This window comes from Aptenodytes patagonicus, chromosome 3 (genome assembly GCF_965638725.1).
Source record: "Aptenodytes patagonicus chromosome 3, bAptPat1.pri.cur, whole genome shotgun sequence".
Taxonomy (NCBI): domain Eukaryota; kingdom Metazoa; phylum Chordata; class Aves; order Sphenisciformes; family Spheniscidae; genus Aptenodytes; species Aptenodytes patagonicus.
This window is the reverse complement of record NC_134951.1, coordinates 8,929,661-8,951,146: the sequence shown is the minus strand read 5'-3', so window position 1 is coordinate 8,951,146 and position 21,486 is coordinate 8,929,661. Positions and strand designations below refer to the sequence as shown.

The following is a 21,486-nucleotide window of genomic DNA, read 5'->3' as shown; positions in this document are numbered from 1 at the left end:
TACTTGACATTAGGTATGTGACTGAGGGGGCAAGTTAAAAATGTAATTACTCTCACAAGTCAGCAGAGAGATCTCTATCACCCTCTAGAGACCCCTTTCTTTTAAACATGAAAATAGAAGGAGCCTATGAAAACCTGGCTTTTAAATTACATTCCAGTTAGCTGCCTTTATATTGATGCAACTATTCCTGTTCCAGAATTACATAATTTACTCATTACAAGAGAATCTGTAATGTCACCTGTGCACACGATTCTTCAGGCGTTTTGGCACTGACTGAATAAAGTGCTGGCAGATCTAGCCTGTGTACAGAGAATTTTTCAAGAGTGTGCAATAGTGCTGGAGCAAGGTGCGAAGTCTGACCCGAACCTCTCTCTCCAGATAGCAGTAATCTTGGTCTGTAAGAGGTTGGCTGGTGATAAGCTGACCTGCAGCAACACAACAGTTACAAAATACAATTAACATGCTGATGTTATTAATGGATGGATATATAAAATAAGATTTTTTTAGAATCCAAAAGACCTTCAGTAATGGATAATAGTTTCCTACAACAGCCTTAAAAGAGTCAACTAACTCTAGTATACCTCAACACTACTCCAAGTCTCAATAACCCGAGCTTTATCTATTCTTTGATTTCACAATTTAATTCAAACTCATCTGTGCAAAGCTATGCATATATTATATTCATGAAAACTTTGATTATAAGCAGTTTATTTAAAAACAATTCCTTGATCACATAAAAAGACTTAATGGACTTCCAGTGAAGATACCTATTTAATCATGTCTAGTTCAGTCCTAACTACCAAAGCATCTCTTCAGCAGCCTCAGGAATCCCAGGTCAATACATTCATCCCTTAAAGTGCTACCCAGGATTTCCCAGAACCACCTAACATTTCAATACTTTGTTTGTTTAAGAAATAGGACCTGAAGTAGGATTGAATAAAATCACTATTCATCTTCTATTTTAGCATATTCATGACACTTCTATTTAGTAGATTTCCAAACAGAAGAAAGATTTTAAAGGAAAAACTGCAACGGTAAAGTTATTTTTTGTTTTCATTGTTGAGAAGAAATCCTAAAGAGTCCATACAAACAAAACCCCCCAAAATCCTTGTTTGTTTTGGGGTTTTTTGCCCTGTTTTGGAGACGAGTGAGACATGAAGAGAGAAGCATTAGGTTTTTCCATTAAAAGTATTTTCCATTTATAGAAAATTGATTATGAAACAAGAAAGTTTTTTAATTAATTTGCATTTTCTCTCATTAAGGCATTTTTATCTGCACATCAATCAGCTCAGGCAGTGAAACAAGACTGGCTGGTTTTATTTCAGGTTAAATATTTTGTAACAGCTATGAAGCTGACCTTTGGCTTTTCAGTTCTGCTGGTGGAGGTTACACACACACAGATAGCAATCAAAAATGCTCAGAAAGACAGATTAAGGGAGGCTTACATACTTTACAAAAATAAACATACTCTTCAAGATTATTTTCTTTAGACACACATCCACACAAACATATATTGTTGTTTTGGTTTTGGGTTCCCCCTCCCGCCCTCACAACAAAAACTTCAGTTCGGCATTAAAATACTTGACTATGTACCTCAAACTATTTGAACTTAAATCCCTAAGCTTAGATTTCCATAAATGCTGTTCTGGCATCACTCTTTAGCACAAAACTTTTAGCAGTCTTCCACAAGATGGCTCTACTAAACAGTACTACTACTGAACAGTTTTCCTAACCTCATTTTCTTTATTTAGCAAACTCCCTGCAGAACCCATCACATAAAGTAGTCTAAAACTATTCTTAATACAAAACAAAGAAATGTTAGTTTATTATTGTTAATTACTGTAACCAGTCCAATTCATACAAGAGAGACTCTTCCAAATTTCACACTTTCTAAATTCCCATTTTCCTGACATTTTCCATGAAAAGCAATGAAAAAAATGTTAGAAATGCTGAATGCATTAATTATATAATGCATCCAAACAGCTGCATATACTGAAGCTCAACAATACTTTAGACCAAGAAAAAGCAAACAATCCCTCCAAAATATTCCTACATACCTCTCTTCCCAGTTCTTAATCTTTCAAATCAAAATGCCTTGTTACAATTAAGAATTGCTGTTAACATCCTTACTTCTAAGCTACACCTGTCTGTTGCAACATATTTCTGATTACTGTGTCTAGGATGTGGCCTTTCCTAACACCATTCACACATCTAAAACTCTTGTCCATACACTTACATGTTTCTATTGCAGAACACCATTGCCACCACAAAGCAAAAGATCATCTTTGTTACCTCTCCTGATGTAAGAATTTCCTGGGTTTATCTATCTGGTTATATGCATTTAGAGAAACACTCACATTGTAAAATGAAGGTAGGGTTTATGTATAGCAGCTGATGACTGTTTCTTTGGTGATCCTGAGTGACAGCTCGTCTCAAAAATTGATGAAGCATTCTCATCTTCACTATCATCTAGTATTAGACTTGGTACATCTGTTCCAAGAAATATATTAATTAGAACCTTATCACTTCTAAGTACATGCACAAGCAAGAAAAGACATTACTATTTTCTTCCTGTAAATTATAACACATTTTCAAATGTAGAAAAAATGAATTAAAACTGTCTAAATATCAGAACACAGAATAGTAAGTACTTATTACTTCAAAAACCAAAACAAAGTAAATATTGTAGAAGTCTAATCATAATTACAATTTTTTTTTTAAACCATCAAGCAGAAAAACTTCACGACTACAACAAATGTTTAACTTGTTATGAAATGCTTCCTTTCGTTTTATTTCACAGCTAGAGGCTTTTCAAGGATAAAGTTATAAAATCTGTAATTCCTCAGACTACATAGAATTTTGTACTTATTTATTATTATAGTGCCCAAATTTTTACAGGTACACTTCTTCCAAAATTATTCTCAGCACGACTACCTAGATAATGTATATTTTTATGAAGAATTGTTTTCCACCCTCTGATAATCTGCCAAAGAATATCAAATTACTTTTTATCAAAATCAGTTCAATTCATTCCACGTTCATATACTATACCTTAATCTATTTTAATTTCTCTGCTAATATAGTAGCATAATGAACTGAGTACTTTCTATATAGACATTCAGAAACAAAAAGCTAAAAGACTGATTACATTCAAAAGACAGACTGCAGGGACAAACAACTGCCAAAAATACAAATATGGCACTAAACCAAAACCACCAGTTGACAACTGAAAATCAGGTACAGCTAAATTAGCTACCAGAGCTGCAACGGGATTAAGAGTAGACTGCTGCAATTTGATAATGGGAAATAAACTGCTACAAGATCTTTATTTGGCCCAGGGAAAGAGTTTAGTTGATGTTACCCTAAGCAAACCACTCATTCTCATTCCCATAGAGAAATCAGTCTGCCACAATGGGATGAAAATGGTCACAGCCACTCAGCTGTACAGTAAGAGCAGTGCAGAAGCCAGGTCTCCTGAGGAACAAAACGCTCTGTGATGGATGGGCAGCATTTCTGAGAGCAGCCCAGAGTCATTGCAGCACACTGCTGCTCAGGGCAAACACCGGACCTCCTAACAGTAGCTCAAGTTGGCCACAGCTACTTAGAAAAATGGATTGCTGTGAAATAAAAGTGTGAAATACAGAGAGATCTAAGTGTTATTCTCAAACATACGACCCACCACACGATTTGCCTGATTTACATGAAGCCATGGCACAGGTACTGCTACGCTGATTAGAAACCACTACCATGGGACAAAAGACTCAACTTCAAGGCAGCATTAAGCATTGGATGGAGATGCCATCTAAGGGCTATGCATCTAGACATACGATCCCAGGAAAAATTGATAAGAGACAGCAAAGGTTCCCTTAGCTGGCAAAGATAAAAAAGGCCTGCAGACCCCAAACCAGTGGCCAAAAGCTAGTCCATAGCAAGAAAAAGCAGGTCAAAAACTGCTGGACATTCAGCTCTGGGCAAGGATAGAGGCCTTGAAATCAGCTGGACACAGGCCTCCTAATTCTTGGCTCACTGCAGTCCCTAAACAGGCAGAATTTTTGTTATACCAAATGTAGACCCATAGGGTATGTCCTATGCTCATGCACTGGACACAGCTTTTCCTTCCTAAAAAATGTAATTATTAAAAAAGTCAGCCCATCTTTTAATCCCAAGCAGCAAGCCTCAGTGACATCGCTTGAGCATCTGAGTCACTGAATTACGAGAAACAGGAATCATTAGTGAACTGCAAAGACATGTAGAAAACTAGATTTGCAGACTGTAAGTACACCAGTAAGCATCTGCCGTATACCTAGCTCTGAATTCAAGAAAAACTGAAGCCCTAATGTGTAATCTACATTTAAATTTAAAATAATTGTATGTGAAAGTGGATTTTGCTGTTTTTAACACAGATTAAGCTTACTATGCAGTATTTTCTTGGGTTTAAGGGAGTAAGAAGAAAAACTAAGGTACAGAAGAAACTTCAAAAAACAACTTAGTTCTTCTATCTTCAAAATCAATTATCTACAAACATTTAAAAGTAACCATAGCAGCACAATTATCTAGTAAAACTACTATTTAACTCAATGAATGCTTCCAACCTCACTTTGTTAGCAATAACGAGCAGAAATAAATAGGAATGTAAAGAATGTAACCAAAGAAATTATTCTGAACTAGAACTTTACAACAAACACAGGGACACCTAATTCACTTCTTCAGCAATAATGACAACCTCTAAATCGGGCATTACCAACAGGTTAACAGTATACAAAGAGACTTAAGCATCTTAAACAACTTTGGTTACAAGAGCCTAGTATGATCAGGGGAGCCTAATACGATCTCACTGCAGCTGCAAGCCAGCTCACTTCCCCCTACCCACCACCACATGCTCCCAGGCCCCATCTCGTGCCAACTCCAACACTTGTTAAAATCTCCAGCTATCCCACAGTCAGCAGAAAACTAACCCGGCAAAAATACATCAATTTTGGATGAGTTTGCTGGCTAAAATGGTTTAACAAAGGGCCTGACGTAGTAAAGTAAGTGCAAGGGATAGAGCAAAAATGCACAGCTGGGCTGGAGGAACTGCAGCAGCCAGCACAAGGATCAGCTTAAGCTGCCTGGCCTGCAGTCTGAAAGCACGCTCTGGAATAGGAATGAAGAGAAAGTCATGGCTGTCACAGATTTCCTTTAATGACTGGGCTATTTTCAAGTTAATCACACACAACCACAAGTACTGTTTACATGGAGGGGGATGGTGATCCCAGATAAGAATGGTAGAAAATAGTATGCCAGAATAAGTAGGTCTCATACTATTAACTTTGAAGAAATGACCAGGGTAACTATTAAAGTATGTCTCAGCAAACAGCTGGGTAAAAAAAACCCCAGCACCTATTGACTCACTGCCAGTCAAAACAACCAGTCACATTCCTTCTTATTCCCTGCTTCCTCAATGCACTCACATTGCTCCAATTGTAGCAGGGTTCTGGCATACATCTGACCCCTTAGTGAGTTATTTTGCTTGCTAATTTGGCAATAAGCCAACTTGACAAAACAGCAAATACTTCTCCACTTACTAAGCCAGCAGAATCAACTCAGAGGATCAGGACTGCATCAGGCCAGTTCAAGGGAAGGGAAGCCTCACGACTTTCTCCTTAACCAGCAGATGACCATTTACATAGGTTCAGGTATCTCAGCTAACCACAGCCTCACCTGCTGAGCTGCAAGCTCCCCATAGCACTCTGCAGCCTGCTTCTGCGCCATCAACAAGCAAAGGATCAGGGACAGCTAATTGACACTCAGGACAGGAGCACCAATTTCAGGTCATAACACACTGAGCAACATTATCTCACTATTTTCTTTTGTTCTGCCATCTGATTATGCCCCATTATTGCTCATATTTAATTTGTAAATTACTTGGGGATTCTCCTTTTTTCGGATGGCACTCAAACTTATGGGATCTTGGTCTACATAGGTCAGTTTATTAAATCCCACAGCAACTTTGAATCAGCAAAAATAATTATGCAACATCCAAGCAAATTGTATTTAGGTACTAACAACACTGAACCAAATACACATCAGATTTAAGGCTAGCAATACAAGAAAGCCAGGTGAAATATTTCCAAATTGCAACAGCATTTGCAAAAAATTCTCCAAACCACATACCTTCACTTTTGTCACCCTGGCTAAATTCAGCATGAGGAAATACTTTGTGTAAAACCTCAAGAAGGTTAGTGAAGGTACGTTCCAACAGTGGTCTGATCACAGGAGATAACGCATGTCCTGAAGATGTCACGGCACGTTGGGAAGCAGGCACAATATTCTGCATTGCATGATAAAAATCCTGTGCGCTGAGAACTACTGAAGAAACATCAAGCTGTAGTTTCTGACTGCTCACATAAATCTGGGGATAGCGTCGTCTCAGGGCAATCAAGGCAGCCTCAGTGCAAAGTGCTTTTATGTCAGCTCCACAGTACCCTAGTGCACACAAAAACAAAAATATCTTCCATGAAATAGCATTGCTGTGCTACATATATTTCAAACACGCCTAAAGCTAAAACAAATCAGTAATACTTAATTGTCAAGGTCCACAAAGCATCTGCTAAAAGGTATCAGGTCATAATCCAGTGCCAGTGTTGCGTACCAAGAAATTATGTACAGGTGTATTGAAATACAGTAAGAAATGAATTCCACATTGAGATTATAATGACTTATGTTTTCACTATATAGTGCGATATATAACGTATTTTCAGCCCAGGGTTATAGGTCTGTCATTGTTCTTTCTTTTTCCTTAATATTATCTAAAGTACGTGTGCAATTTTAACAGGCTAGCCCCTCTCCTCCTTTTTTACTTTAATATGTCCACATGAATCTATTTTTTAATAGCAAAGTAATTTTGTAATACTGGATGAACATCACCAACTTTAAACTTTTACAGACTGAGAAAATGAGCAGTATAAAGAAAAATGTTTCATGAGTAGAATATGGAAGGGATGAAATCTGTGTTAAAAAAGCATACTGTGGACTCTTGGAAAAATGTGAACTTTTACTATCAAGAAAAATGTTTCAGACTTTAATTTAGAGTTTCATAATTTTACTAATATAACTGAAAGAGTAGAAAAACTATTAAAAAGCATTAGAATTTTAATTTAGCCTAGCTTTGTAAATATCTACAGGTGGCTACCTATAATTGCTTAATCATCATTACTGAAAAACACAGATCTGATAATTATGAAATACTGAGAGACTTAATACTTGTGTCTTTTGCAGTACTAATGGTTTGGGGTTTTCCCCCGAGCTAGAAATTAGATTTAAAATTTTTCCATCTCTCTCAGCAAAAGACATTAATATGCCGCTGTATTTTGTAGCACCATCTTTCAAAAAATGTAAAACATTATTCCAGTGGGAAAACTCTTTTAGAGAATTATAGTCACTATAGGAAAACGTGTTGCACTGAGGTATTGCCACATAAAAGTTCATGGTTTATGGTTCATGGTAGAAGCTAATTAATTGATTCTTTAGTTAAATTATTCTCAGTCAACTTTTTTTTAACCAGACTTCCTCCTCCCCACCAGGTCTTACACCATTTGCACCTTTCTACTCTATTTTTGTATTGGTCTTTTGGCAGCACCAAATCCCAAAACTGAAGCCGCCTTGTTTCTCTCTCTTTATCCTCTGATGTTCTTTCAATGCTGCTGGCACACATATTTTTACAAGATCCATACAGCAACAAGGAACAAAGCTGATTCCATACACAAAGTTGAAAAATAAAAAAGGAAGCAATTAATACGGAAGACAGACAATTTTCCATCCCCATCTTTCAGATATATAAATTTGGGGGATAATAATAAGAGATACCGACTTTTCAGCTATAAAGATGACTTAAATTGGCTGAGACTTCAAATTCCACACGAGTTTCTCATATATACTTGAAAATAATTTTTAAAAAGAAAAAAAAACCCAGATGGAAGATCACCATAAATATCAGACTCCTTCCGCAACTTTTAAACTAAGCTTTCCAATTTTATGAAAAGGTTAGTAGCTATAATTGTGTAAACTTGATGAGCACACACTGTGACTGTTATCTAAAAAGTATGTAGCAATTCACACTCACAGGTTACCTTGAAATAAATACACGTGACATTTGAAATATGTTCAAATACATCCAGTATATTAATCAATAGGCAACTAATTATTTTCAGCACTAAGTTTTGTTTGGTTTTTTTTAACTAACCCCCATCATGAAATCAAAACCATGCCAGCACACTCCATCAACCATGTGAACCCATTAGACAGTAGCTACAGGTACATCAGAGAAATCAAAACCAAGGTTTTGCCTCAAAATTCTGCTTTGTTCTTTCAATATCAGCTATCAAATTCCATTTAAATTGGTCCACTTCTCATCTAACAAGCATACTGGATTAAACAAAAAATTTTGGGGGGCACTAAACCAAAGCTTAAATCAAAGATGTGCTAGAGATATATAGCACCCTGAATGCCTGTCACCTTAAAAACTAGTTAGGTATCTTTGCGACAAAAGATTCAGCAGCTCAGGAGCTATATCCTTTCCAATTTTTCTATTAATAAATGCTGTAGTACCACTTTCTAACAGTCATTTTAATCACCGCTTGTACATCTCCAAAGAATTGCAAAATTAGGAAATAATAGCCTGTAGCCTATTTTTAAAATTAAATTCTCAGGTGATCAGATACACAATTAGTCTCCATTTCCACTTTTCATTTCTCAGGAGCAATTACATTTGAAGACTAATAATTGGTGTCTCTTTTTGAGGGACTCTCTTGTGCATACTGTACATCCATTTCAGTGACAGGAAAACTGCAAAAATCCTGTATCTTGAGAAATATTAAAGAGCTTTTTTATTTCTAAGTAAATGCACACTGATTAAGAGGAAGAAAAACATGAGTAAAGCATTGTCAAAGCAAAAGAAAAGGTATCATGCCAACAATAAATAACCTGAATTTATTTTTGCCCAAATTGACACTATAATATAAAATCAAGGTTCAGTGCATTTGCTCCCATTTTTGAAGCATCTCACAAAGGATGTTCAGTTTGGCAGGCAAAACGTACTGGCACACCTTAGCTTAGCACAAAACAAGTATTCTTGCCAAGTAGCTCATTTTGTTCTACCCATCACCACCACACTCTGCTAAACATTTTTGAAGTACAACTTTCAAAGAGCAGGGCAGCAAACAAGTAGATTCCCATGCAGGTTTCCAAAGAACGCACTTTGATCACTGAAATTTTGAAGCCGTACTCTTCCACCTCTACTGTGCAGAAATTATGTCCTCTTTAAAATTTCTTCTGCCTAATATGCACCCCAAAAACCTACAACAGACTGCTGCTGAACTGGGTGAAATGATTAGGCAAACAATCTTGACCTCTTCTTCCAATTTATGTCATGCAACTGCCTACAACTCCTGAAATGGACTACAGGGAAAGGGAGTTAGCGACCAACTCAGCATGATGACAGAAATGAAAAATAACGTTTTTTTAAGAAACTGTGAAAAACATGAACGCTAATGCCAAAACTTCCCCCTCCATCATTACATTAGGATGGGAAAGAAAAATCTAACAAGATACCATTTTGCCACAAAATGCTCCTGCAATAATAAGCACAGAATAGGAGTATTTTTAACAAGCATCTTGAGCATGATGATTTGCTTCTTTCCAATTCTATTTAACTTTATTTAAATAACCCTTATTACATTGTAAAAAGATTCATCTGCAAGGTGACAGATGGAGGAATTCACACTTTTTCAGTTGCTAATATGTTTTGTTTCCTACAAGACTAAGTTAATAAGTAACAGTCTCTCTACCTACAGAAAGTTATCATTCAGAACAATGTAGTAAGCACAAGAGATAAGAAAGGATTTATAAAGTTCAGGATATCTGAGGCCCATCTCCAGTAAGGAGAAAAAAAAACATAGTAATTACTTGTGTTTATGGAAGGTACTAATAAGACATCAGTGTGTGGTCTTCTGAGCAACTCCATGCTCTCCCCAAGCTGCTTCACTTTGTCTCACACACGTTGCAGTCATGTGGCCTTTCAGTGAAGTGGGTTCTTTAAATCTCACATGGACAGAAATCCCCTAAAGGGTATGTAATCCATAACACCTGGGACAAAAATCAACCCTCAGGAAACAACCTATTTTTTGCAAGTCCTAGGGCTTTTCCCTTCTAATTTCTTTATAATTACACCCCTGGATCTTAAAAAGTTCTGAGTTGCACGTACACCTGCTTCCCCAAAGTCATTTACTTTGGTAGTATTTCAGCAGTTTTCTTCATTAGGATCCATACGCTTGTAGTTAAGTGTTGCCAAGTTTGCTGAACTGGAGAGAGGTATAAACCATGCTGTGCGAAAAGCCTGTGGAGCCTAGGCAGCTTTTACTTGGGGAAGAGGGGCTATTGGTTGGGGGTAGGGGGAGGGGGGGTTGTTTTTAAAGAAAACCTGCGCACAGGAGGAAATACCAGACTGGTATATACCGTATCAATGTGACAAGTGTGCCAATGAGTCCAATTTGCAATGGCCACAAAGAAGCTGGAATCTCTGTTCAAATAATTAGTTGCTGCAGATTTCACTTATAGAAATGATGAGGCAATCTCAAGACGAAGAAGATAAACCAGTCTTACTTCAGCTGTTTTAAAAAGTCCTTGTAATAGTCAAAAGGTTTTAGTGTTGGATGTATGGAAACATTTAAATTCCAAGATACAGAATGGAGACAATCAAGTGCACAGTAGTTGGACAGTAGGAAAGCCAAAGAAAACAGAAAAGAGTATTTCTTTTTGTTAGCTGACTTTTCCACAGAACTGACAGGCTTTACTGAGCACAAAGAACGTCTTCCAATCAAAGCTACAAACGGCTTTCCCTATGGTCTGAAATTTTAAAATACATAATTGTGTTCTCAACGCAAAAATATGGTGGATTTTCAAAGAAACAACTGGGTTTTATACCATCCATTCCCCTCTCTCCCACTAAGCAGCACCACGTCTTTCCACAAATCAAGCAGAATTTACATGAAATGGGTTGGCACATGCTGTCTTATACCCGGCAAAGCTTAAACTGGAGTTTGCTGGATAGTTATGTTTTCTCCTCACCAGAAGATGTTGAGGTCTTTGTGCATCAAAAGCGGAGGTATGCTGCTTCGATGATAGATGTCCCTGTGGATGAAGAGGATAATTCGGATGTACTGTAGCTGACTGAATGGACTGATGTTCAATTTAAAGTTCTTATTTCTCTGATGATGGATTCCAATGCACAGATATTTGAGACTGTCCTTTTTCTGAGAACTTCAGTGCTTGTCCAAGCAGATGACTGACAGAGGATGTATCTTTGCATGACAAATTGTTGAGGAGAGATTGTGGTGTGTGTTTTAGGGTCATTTCCTCTGTTAAGTTCACTATAAAAACATTTGGGTTTATTTCTGATTAGCTTTTAAGCAGCAGGTTTATCTTGAACAACCATCCTCCATTCAGTACAGCAGGTCTTTGGGCGTTCCAAAGGTATATTTAATGTTCTCATGGTGTGGTGCTTTTTTCCCCCCCTGCCTATATCTACACTTTGGGGCTGTTCTGTGCTAGCAATCTGGAAAAAAATTCACCTTTAGAAAGGCTGGTTAGTTTGTTGGATTTCTGTCAGAGGAGAGCATGCCAGTCAGTAAAAATGGAAAAAAAAACCCAACCAAATACTGATTCCCCCCCCCCCCCCCTAAGTAGACAGAGAAAAACCCCAAGTCTCCCTATCTCTTCTGGAATATACTATTTTAATGGGAAGTCTACCTAAAGATTCCAATTCCCACTTCATACTGCTTCTCTTTCAGGGTATGCATCCTATATAAGGACAGTGATGTTACAGAAAGGAAACATGATTGTATTTTCAAACAACTACTAGCTACTCATCTCGTGTTTTAGTAAGACAGAAGCATATGTTGTTATGCCAAAAGAAGAATGTTGTTGAAAGTACAGAAGTTTAGAAAGGTAAAAATAATAAAATATCCTGATACATTTAACATACTTTCAAAGTTTTACACAGAAGAGAAAGCATCTATAGTAAAAGTACTAATACCATAACACTCACCAACACATTTTTCAGCTAGTTCTCCTAAGAAAGGATCTGATAATTTGGGGTTCCAATCCCTGGTATGAATTTGTAAAATGTGCTTTCGTGCCTGATTTAAAAAAAAAAAAGAAAAAAAAAGAAAAAAAAGATCAAAATTAGCAAGCCAAATCCATGTCATAATATTTTAGACAAAAATACTATTTACTCATGTGAATATAGTTATTTTACCTGTTTTGACATGTCACTGAGACGTGTAAAATAGCACTCAAAAGTCTCTCAAGAGCAAAGGTTTTCCCTTCTTTTTTAATTTCATATATAAGCAGTAATTTTTTCAGTATACCAGTTACACATTTTAATTGCTGTTTAATCAACAGCATTATTATACATAAACTGATCAAAACTCATGTTCTATTAGGAATTATCATAATTTCATAATTTAATTTTTAATTGCTCCACCTATGATTAACAGCTTCTACTGTCAAATGCCTCACCAATTAATTTATTGCTGAGTAGCACAGTACATACACAGGAATTCCAAAACTATTTCATTTTAAAATTCTATAGAATCCAAATACACCTATCAATATGCAAAGTAAATTTAATTTTAAATATAAATTCATGAAATATTATGGCTGAGTTTATAGAAGTCTAGAACAAGGAACTGAAATGTTCCTGTTGCCAGTGTAACAACGTCTGGCTTTGCATGTATAATTTTTATGTGCTTAGCAGTCTACATGATAAAGCAGCTATTTTCTCTTACCATAACTTCCAAACCCCCAACAGTTAGGGTTCATTATACAAACCCATACAAAACCACAGTTTTTAGATAAGCAATTTAGTTTAATGCGAACAATTTACCTCTCTGTTTAGTTTTAACTATATTCTGAAGATCTGAAGTTCAATACAACTTTATGTATACAGTGTTTTTACTAAAAATGTCTTCCTAAAATTAAACATTCTTACAAGTAAGAATGCATATTTCTATTTCATAAGCTTGGTTGTCAGGCATTCAAATGTTTAATATACTATAAATGTTTATTAATAAATCTCCTTTGTAAGTTTTACCTTTTGATCAGGCAAGTTGAAAAGAAATTCCCTGTCAAAGCGACCAGGTCTCCTGAGTGCAGGATCTATAGAATCCAGTCTGTTTGTAGCACCAATTACAACTATTTCACCTCTATTATCCAGTCCATCCATGAGGGCAAGAAGAGTAGACACTATAGAGCTAAAAGAGGTTTTAAAAAAAAGAATGTATAGGGAACACTGCAAGAATGTTTACTTTTTCAACTGTAACATTCATAATTTCAAAGAAAAAAGCTAAATTAAAAAAACAGTTGCATAACTGTTTCAAGCCTCAAAGTAAGAAGGAACCTTTTGATATAATCTGTATTAGACTTAATATTATGACTCCAGGAAGGATTACATCAAATTCAAACCTCCTCCTTTAAAAGTTTTGGGGAATGTGAGCTCAGGAAGCCATTTATTGCAGCTCTGAAAAGTTCTCTTCCATTAACAGTGTATGCATTGTCCTGTTTAGAGCAGTTGCAGCACCAGGCAGAAAAAAGGCGCATCAAGACAAAGCCACATGTTCCCACAACCTCCTAGTCTGCTGGCCCCAAAACTTCCCTCCTGTCCCCCTCAGTTGAGTGGAGGGAGATGCACACACAAATACCACCACCTATAAAATGATAGATACAAGTGCATTGCCATAAAAAGTGCAGTAAAACTGAGACTGAAGGCAGCCAGGAAAAATTTCAGCCAGCCGTAAACGGTTGTAAAAAAATGTTTTGAAAAATGACACAATAGCAACTCGAGGTGAGTTTGCACATCACTCCATCCAGAATCAAAAGGGCAGGGGTGTCCAGCTCATTCACAGAACATTACAATTCGTCATTTTACAAGAAAATTTTTTTCAACTGTTTATTCTATTGGGCTGATAACAGACAATCTGTTTACAGTGCAAAACCAGCAACCAAAGTGAAGGCTGTGGAAATCTTGAAGTTAATAGTGTGGCTGAAGGGTAATCTCCACTACAACTCGATTCCCAGCAAATTAGTCTGCCTGAAGAACTGAGAAGATTACTTTCAACACCAAAAGCTCAACAATCTGTCCTTTCTAGTGTAAGTGGACTTAAGCAAAAGTAAAAACCTTACTTGGGAACTGAGTAAAATTACATTTAAGAGTTTACCAAGATAATGTAGCATATACCAAGATAATGATAGCATATGAGAAATATTACCTGTGAATCTGATCTTGTCTACTAGAACGAACTGGAGCCAAGCCATCTATTTCATCAAAAAAGATTATAGAGGGTCTCATCAAGTATGCCTGATACAGAAAAAGAATTGAATTCACTGTTAATTCATACTTTATCCATCAACATAGAAAACAGTTTGGTTTTATTACAAAGCATTAACATGCTAAACTAACACATATATTAAGAAACCTTTGTTAAAAAGTGTACAGACTGAAAACTGAATTTTCAACTACAGTACTGTTTCAAAGCAAAAAAGACTGCATTCTCCTTTGAATAAGCAAGATGGCACCAGTGTATCAGTTTTACTGTGTGTTGGAGAGATTCGAGACAAACTGAGACACCTTATACTCAGTTACAGAAAACGGTACCTTATCTGCTCACAACTTGTTTGTTTAGACATCTGTGTCTGAAAAGAGCTTTTGTTTGCGCAACTACATTTCACTGCTTTATGTGACGCTCTCTTCTGCCCATCATTTTCCAAGCCAGATAAGGATATTAAAATACACACACAGCAGATGCAATCCTGCATCCTCCTCTACATAGCATTTATCTTGAACATGCCAGCCAAATTCAACCTCGCTGATTTAAATATTTTTATCAATTTTTACTCAAACTACTCTGTCTGCTTCATTAATGGACAAATTGAGAGACTTCTTCCTCTCAATTTTCAGAGCAAGAAAAACTGTTCTCAGCATTCTTCTATTTCTTCATCTAAATATGTAATTTGGACAAATCCTGCCTGATCTATGGAAACTTACAGGTATTTAGTTTCAATTGCAAATAAGTTTGGCTGCCTAGAACACAAAAAAAGACAACATACAGAGAAATTATATGAAAAATATGTATTTTCTTCTAACCTGATCAAAAAGGAGTCGAAGCTGACGTTCAGATTCACCAACCCACTTACTGAGACAGTCTGCTCCTTTCCTCATAAAGAAAGCCACCTTTTTGTCTCCTTGACTGCATTCATTAGCTAGAGCTCTAGCTACCAAGGTTTTACCTGTTCCAGGAGGACCATAGAATAAACAGCCCCTGAAGATAAATGGATCAACACAGTCACAAACTTATTTTATGTCTCCTGAAAAACTCCAAGTCAAATTTTATAATGAAGACAGGGAGCCTGGAGAAGAAAGACTAAAGTTCTAGTATTATTATTTAGTGTATTCAACACAACTTCATAAAATCTAAGTTTGTTTTATGCTTTCAAATCAGTAAATCTTTGCTTTGTAGAGAACATTAATCAAAGGCATATGAAGCTCCCAAAGGATTGTTTTACACTAGTTAAATACCTCCTCAAGTATTAAATCTTAGGTACTACTTGAGTCAGTTTTTGTTACTTCTTTGGAGAGACATACTTCCTTTAAATGACAAAAATATCCCAAAAATTTTAATTTACTTAGATTATGTGTACCCATTTAAATCACACACCAAGATGCATGATTAATAAATATTAAAACCACCATCATTGAGATTACTTCTATAAAAGAAACATCAGCATTTAGCTTGATTTAGTAAAATATTTGATAACATAATGGGGAAAAAAGGCAAGGTACTACTTAACAGAACACTTGAGAATTCTTTCTTTGACCAAATCACAAAGTTTACTTTCCTACCAGAAGAAAAATAAACTAGATTTTCGTAAGTCTTCATCCCGCTTTTACATTCTGATAGACAAGTGGGGTAGCAAACACGTAAGTCTATTTGAACTGTAAACACTTCAGGGAAAGAATCAATCTCCTATGTGTTTTCAAGTGATGCATTCTTCAGAGCTTAATAAAATAAAAATACAATAATAAGAGTAAATACACCTACCTTGGTGGCTGAATTTTGAATTTTTCAAATATTTCTGGATAGAGAAGAGGAAACACTACCATTTCCTTAAGTGCAAGGATATGATGGCTCAATCCCCCTATACTATCAAAACGCACCTTAGAAAAAAAAAAAAGCATACAAAGCATATATTGTGACAGCTTTCCACAAAAGTACCTTTACTTATAAAATAACATATTTGAAAACAAATTACAAACAACATCGCATTGATCAACAGTTCCCTGAATTTTGAAAGTGTAAAAAAAGTTTAGAAAGTCAGGTCCTGGTTGCCCACATGAGGTTTATCTGGTTCGCAAGTTAACTGTGACAGGGATGCCTGGACTTCTATAGAGATCCAGCCTAAGTCTGAGAGCATTTTTAAGCTCAGGCACAGCATAACACAAATATAGTCAACGTACTTCTAGACAATGGTTCAGCCCTAGTAATAATTCAGCAGCTTCTGCACAACACACACCATAAGCTAATGTGCATCATTGTTTCTGAATAAGCACAGGACCCACATGGCTAGCACCGAGTTAACCAACCCAGGCGGCTGGTACTTCTGTTTTCTGCACTGCTCAGCGTATCCCAGTTTCTACTATTACAAGTAATCACAAACTGACTAAACAAAGAAATATAGTTGGGCAATTGATACTTTGGCTTATTTACGATACGTATGCAGCCTGTTGATTACCTACAGGCCACAAGCAAGTGTTTGTAGCCCAAAGGAATAAACAGACAACAGCTTTGGAAAAAATCAAAATAGACCAGTGAGCTTGTTATGAATTTACTTCAACTCTAATGAGAGGCAGTGGTGAATTCTGCTTATGAATAATTGGGGGAAGGAAAATAAAAAGTTTTAACAAAACCTACCGATTTATCAACAATCATAGGGTCAACATCAGCCAAACTTGCCCCAACTTTCACACGTTCTCGCAGAATTCCACTAGCTAAGTCTTCTGCTCTAAAGTTTAAAGGCAGGCATCTGTTCAACAACAAAGAAAACCCACCAAATAAATATTGTTGTGTTTCGATCATTTTGCTGGAATGGGAAGAACCAAGAGATTAAATGCCTTCTACTACCTAAAGAGATGACCTTCCTGGATTGATAAGGTAATCAAAACTAACCTTTTTATTGTGATAATTATTCTTGTATATCTGAAAGTTCCTTAAATATAAAGATAGTTTTATGCTTCCATACAGATATTTCAATCTGGAGAACTAGGCTGGACAGACTATTTTGATTAAACACAGAAGAAACAACGTTGACCAAAAGAACAGGACACTCTCCACTGGCAGTGATGAACTGCATAAGTTCAGTACAGTAAGAAAAGGATTAACAGTACAAGGAAAACAGATTTTAAAAAAATATAGCTCATTAGAGTCCAAAGAAAGGAAATAAAAATATTGTAGATCAGCCATAACTCACATCCACCTGTTCCAGTTTCTTAGTGTACACAAAGAAGCTTTAAGCCCCTACACAGACATTACATCAGGTCAAATACACAGTTAAAGGGAGGAAAAAAGGTACCAGTAAGATACAGGTTACGCTTGGAACTACACTTTTGGTAGTTGTACATCTTTGGAACTCCTCAGGTTGGAATGGTGTGGCAGACAGGAAGAGACAGAAAAAGAAAGATGAGGAAACACTTATTTTTCTGTTCAGTTTTCCAACTAATGTATCTGTGGCAGTAAGTAAATTTACTGATACACCTTACGGATCTTCCACTTTTAGATAACTGGTGAATAAATGTAAGGTCAAAAAGATATGTGTTGGGTGTGTAGAACGCACATGTTATTACACAACAGGAGGAGAGAAGAATAAGAGCTAGCTTTGGGAGTACAACCGAACTAACTGGGACCAAGTAACACAAGAATAAAAATTCATTTTAACCAAAAGAAGTTGTTTGTCTTATAACCCAAATGAATCAAACAGATATTCTTATTTTTCCATCTTTTTATCACTATTGTTAATTATCTACTCATAAGACTTCAAAATCTATGTTAACATGTAACCAGCAATCTTCTTACACTGTGTCTGCAGGTAATCACAGGTGGAATCAAAAAAGTCTGCAGAACTGATAGAACATTATAGAATAATTCTGCTTGTTTTCTGCTGAATAATAAAAATCAAACCCTCCTAAAGACCAAGGATGTTTTGATACCTATTTCTTGCTCTGGCCATGCTTTTAGATTTTCTTCTTTCAAAACGTTCTTCATCTGAAGATGTTGTATCACTGCTGTGAATGGCATGCTTCTTTCTCCTATTGAAGTGGCAAAATAAACATAAAACTCAGTCCTTTTTGCAGTAGAATGGCATGTTTTGATTCTTTTATAAAACAAAATTGAAACGGCAAGTACAGTACTGTTCAGGTTTAAGATGCATGCAAATTTTAGTTTTAGTATCAAAATAATCTGGGAGGGGAACAACATCTTTTACTGTCACAGGGATATCCAATTTCAACATGAACATTACTAAAACAATAGATCCCCATAGGATATGTGGTCCTGTCCATGTTACCTCAGCAAGTGTGATTGAGTATTCAATCAATAAGCTGCTGAAGCTCATCAGACAGCAACTGTACTTAGGAAAGCTTCCAACCACTGTAGCCACCTCCAACATAACAGAATAATCAAGATCTCCTTACTCAGTTTCATGCTTCCCTTTAAATATTCTTTGAAAAAATTCCATACTTCCTAAAGCATATGGTCTCTTTTTATGAGGTCATTAATTCTGAACAGCAGAACAGTTTCACAAAATACCTGTACTGTAGTTTAACTTCTGATCTGAATCTAAGTAAAATTACTATTCAAAGTCTGCATGAACCATTTCTTATTTTAGTATGATGGTATTTCAGAAAACTGAGTATTTCAGAAATATTAGAGAACATACATTACATCATCTGTACAAAAAGGTGTTCGGTTTGGTATCAGTTTGAAAAAAGTCAGCACTTTTTTTGCATGAAAAAGTTGGCTACTAGTAAAAACTCATGTATTTTTAGTGAATATAGTGAGCTGCATCATTTGTATGAACATGATAATGTACTGACTAGCTGTTTTTTGCCAAAGGATAACATGGTCAGTCAGTTTTACTGTTCGATGACCAAAAATTAGATATATTTAAAAACATATCAAAGAGAATATCATGCAATTAGGAAGAATTTTTATGACAGTGTCCTGACAAGAAGGGATAAGATGAGAGTGGAGCAATCGGCATGCTAAAACTGAACGGATAACAGCTTTCACACTCTTTACGTCTTACTAGCAAGTACAAGTCCTGAGATAACCCAACAAAATGTCATATGCACTTTAAGCAAAAAGAAAAAAAGCTCTTCAAAATTAAATGTTTTTATTTATATTTCAAAGAAACTTGTAGAATCCTAAGATTCTGCTGTTGTTTTATTTACTTTTCATATTGTCACTCTGCCATTAAATTGAGCAATAAGAAGACGAGAGTTTCAGCTGAGACTAGCATTTGTTTACTTGGATTCTGTTCATGGACAGATTTATCTTTTTGAAGTTTTGAGTAAGTTTATTTTTCAAAAAATGTATTAAGCTCTGATCTCATCTATTTTGTTAAGTAAAGCCTATCGACAGTTTTCAAGACAACTTGGCGTATTCCAGACTTTTTTGACACAAAAGGTAAGACTCAAAAATGATGCTTGGTAAAAATTTTATTAAATTTTTAGTATTACTTGGATGAAACTTGAACTGAAAGAAAACAAAAAACATTACCTTGATTTGTTTATTTTTGTAGTATAGAAAGGGGATATTTGTTAAACTGCTGCTTTGGATTGAAACACTAAATATACGCCCTTACAGAAAAAGCTACGGTGTGCAACGTGCAATTCTCTTTCCAGTACCTGCAGCACACTTGTTTCCATTCTGTTTATCAGAAAGCTTCTACTGGTGTTATGAAGTGCTATGAAATTCATTCCTGTATGCTGATGAAGGTCTGAACCTAAGATACAATTCAAGACCCACGCACATGCGTGAATGAACCGTACAACGCACTCAAGAATGTTTTGAAAATCAAAAGCTAATAGAAATGTACCGAGGGAAAGCAAACAAGTTGGTACGTACATACCAAAAGATTGACATTTACCTGATATGGCTTCTTCTTGCAGGAGATCTGTGAATATCAAACAGTGTATTTTCCCTCTTTTTTTGATGAGCTGGCACTGAGTAAGAGAAGTTACAGGTTTGTAGCATCAATTACAAAAGAATGATAAACTAATCTAAATGCAGCGCAAAAGTGCTACGTTATCGCTTTACCAATAATGTTATTGCTGGTTTCTCCAAAAGCTCAAATTAAGAAAATAACTTGGGGGGGGGGGGGGGGCAGGTGGAGGGAAATCAAACCTCTTATGCTTTATTTCACTATCACCATACTTGGCTTGATACAGTCATGGGAATTCCACCCTCAGCTCCTCAAATCATCACAGCTATGGCTATCATGGCACAGAAAGAATGTAATTTGTCCAGGGCACTAGCATTTTTAGTTTATTTGCAGGACATGAAACTCCATACAGAAACCTCTGCACAGCTGATAATATGGGGTCTTGAAATTTCTCTTAACAAATAAACCACAACATTTCTCTATCACAGTCTTAATTTCCAAGTGGCCTTAAGATATAGCACACCGCATACACCATTGTAATCTAAACCAAATATGCACAGAATACATTATTTCAAACAGAAGTATTAAAAGGTTCAAAATCAACAGTCACTACGCTAAAACCTGTATGGATCACTGAAGGCATGCCCTGTGAGGAGCAGCTAAAGACACAAGGTTTGTCTAGTTTGGAGAAAAGGAGGCTGAGGGACGACCTCATTGCTCGCTACAGCTTCCTGAGGAGGGGAATGGAGAGGGAGGTGTTGATCTCGCCTCCCTGGGATCCAGTGATAGGACACGTGGGAATGGTTCAAAGCTGCACCAGGGGAGGTTTAGACTGGACATTAGGAAGCATTTCTTTACCAAGAGGGTGGTCAAACACTGGAACAGGCTTCCCAGAGAGGTGGTCGATGCCCCACGCCTGCAAGTGTTTAAGAGGCGTTTGGACAATGCCCTTAACAACATGCTTTAACTTTTGGTCAGCCCTGAAGGGGTCAGGCAGTTGGAATAAATGATCATTGTAGGTTCCTTCCAACTGAACTATTCTATTCTAAATTTCTCATCTAGGCAAAACGTGTAACTGCTGCTATGCAATTTATCTACAGTTATGAATTAGGCTTACCATTAAAGAGAATCAGGCATAACAGTAACTATTTTTTCCATGTAATTATCTAATTTATTAGATTGCTTTCTGAATTTCTTGACCTAAACCCTGTTCACCTCCAACCCTGAGCCCAGCAC

At 36.4% G+C, this 21,486-nt stretch overlaps 1 protein-coding gene across 3 annotated transcripts in view; it reads right to left on the bottom strand.

The window, feature by feature from the left end:
• ATAD2B (ATPase family AAA domain containing 2B) overlaps window positions 1-21,486 on the bottom strand; it is an 82,015-nt gene that overhangs the window by 36,776 nt on the left and 23,753 nt on the right. For all 3 annotated transcript variants that reach the window (XM_076332699.1, XM_076332701.1, XM_076332700.1), the window contains exons 8-18: window positions 20,236-20,311; window positions 18,296-18,394; window positions 17,004-17,115; window positions 16,134-16,249; window positions 15,179-15,353; window positions 14,304-14,392; window positions 13,130-13,289; window positions 12,083-12,173; window positions 6,154-6,465; window positions 2,358-2,490; window positions 239-425 (exon numbers count right to left, since the gene is read on the bottom strand). In XM_076332699.1, the coding sequence (XP_076188814.1) occupies window positions 239-425; window positions 2,358-2,490; window positions 6,154-6,465; window positions 12,083-12,173; window positions 13,130-13,289; window positions 14,304-14,392; window positions 15,179-15,353; window positions 16,134-16,249; window positions 17,004-17,115; window positions 18,296-18,394; window positions 20,236-20,311 (1,550 nt within the window). The remainder of the gene's footprint in view (window positions 1-238; window positions 426-2,357; window positions 2,491-6,153; window positions 6,466-12,082; window positions 12,174-13,129; window positions 13,290-14,303; window positions 14,393-15,178; window positions 15,354-16,133; window positions 16,250-17,003; window positions 17,116-18,295; window positions 18,395-20,235; window positions 20,312-21,486) is intronic.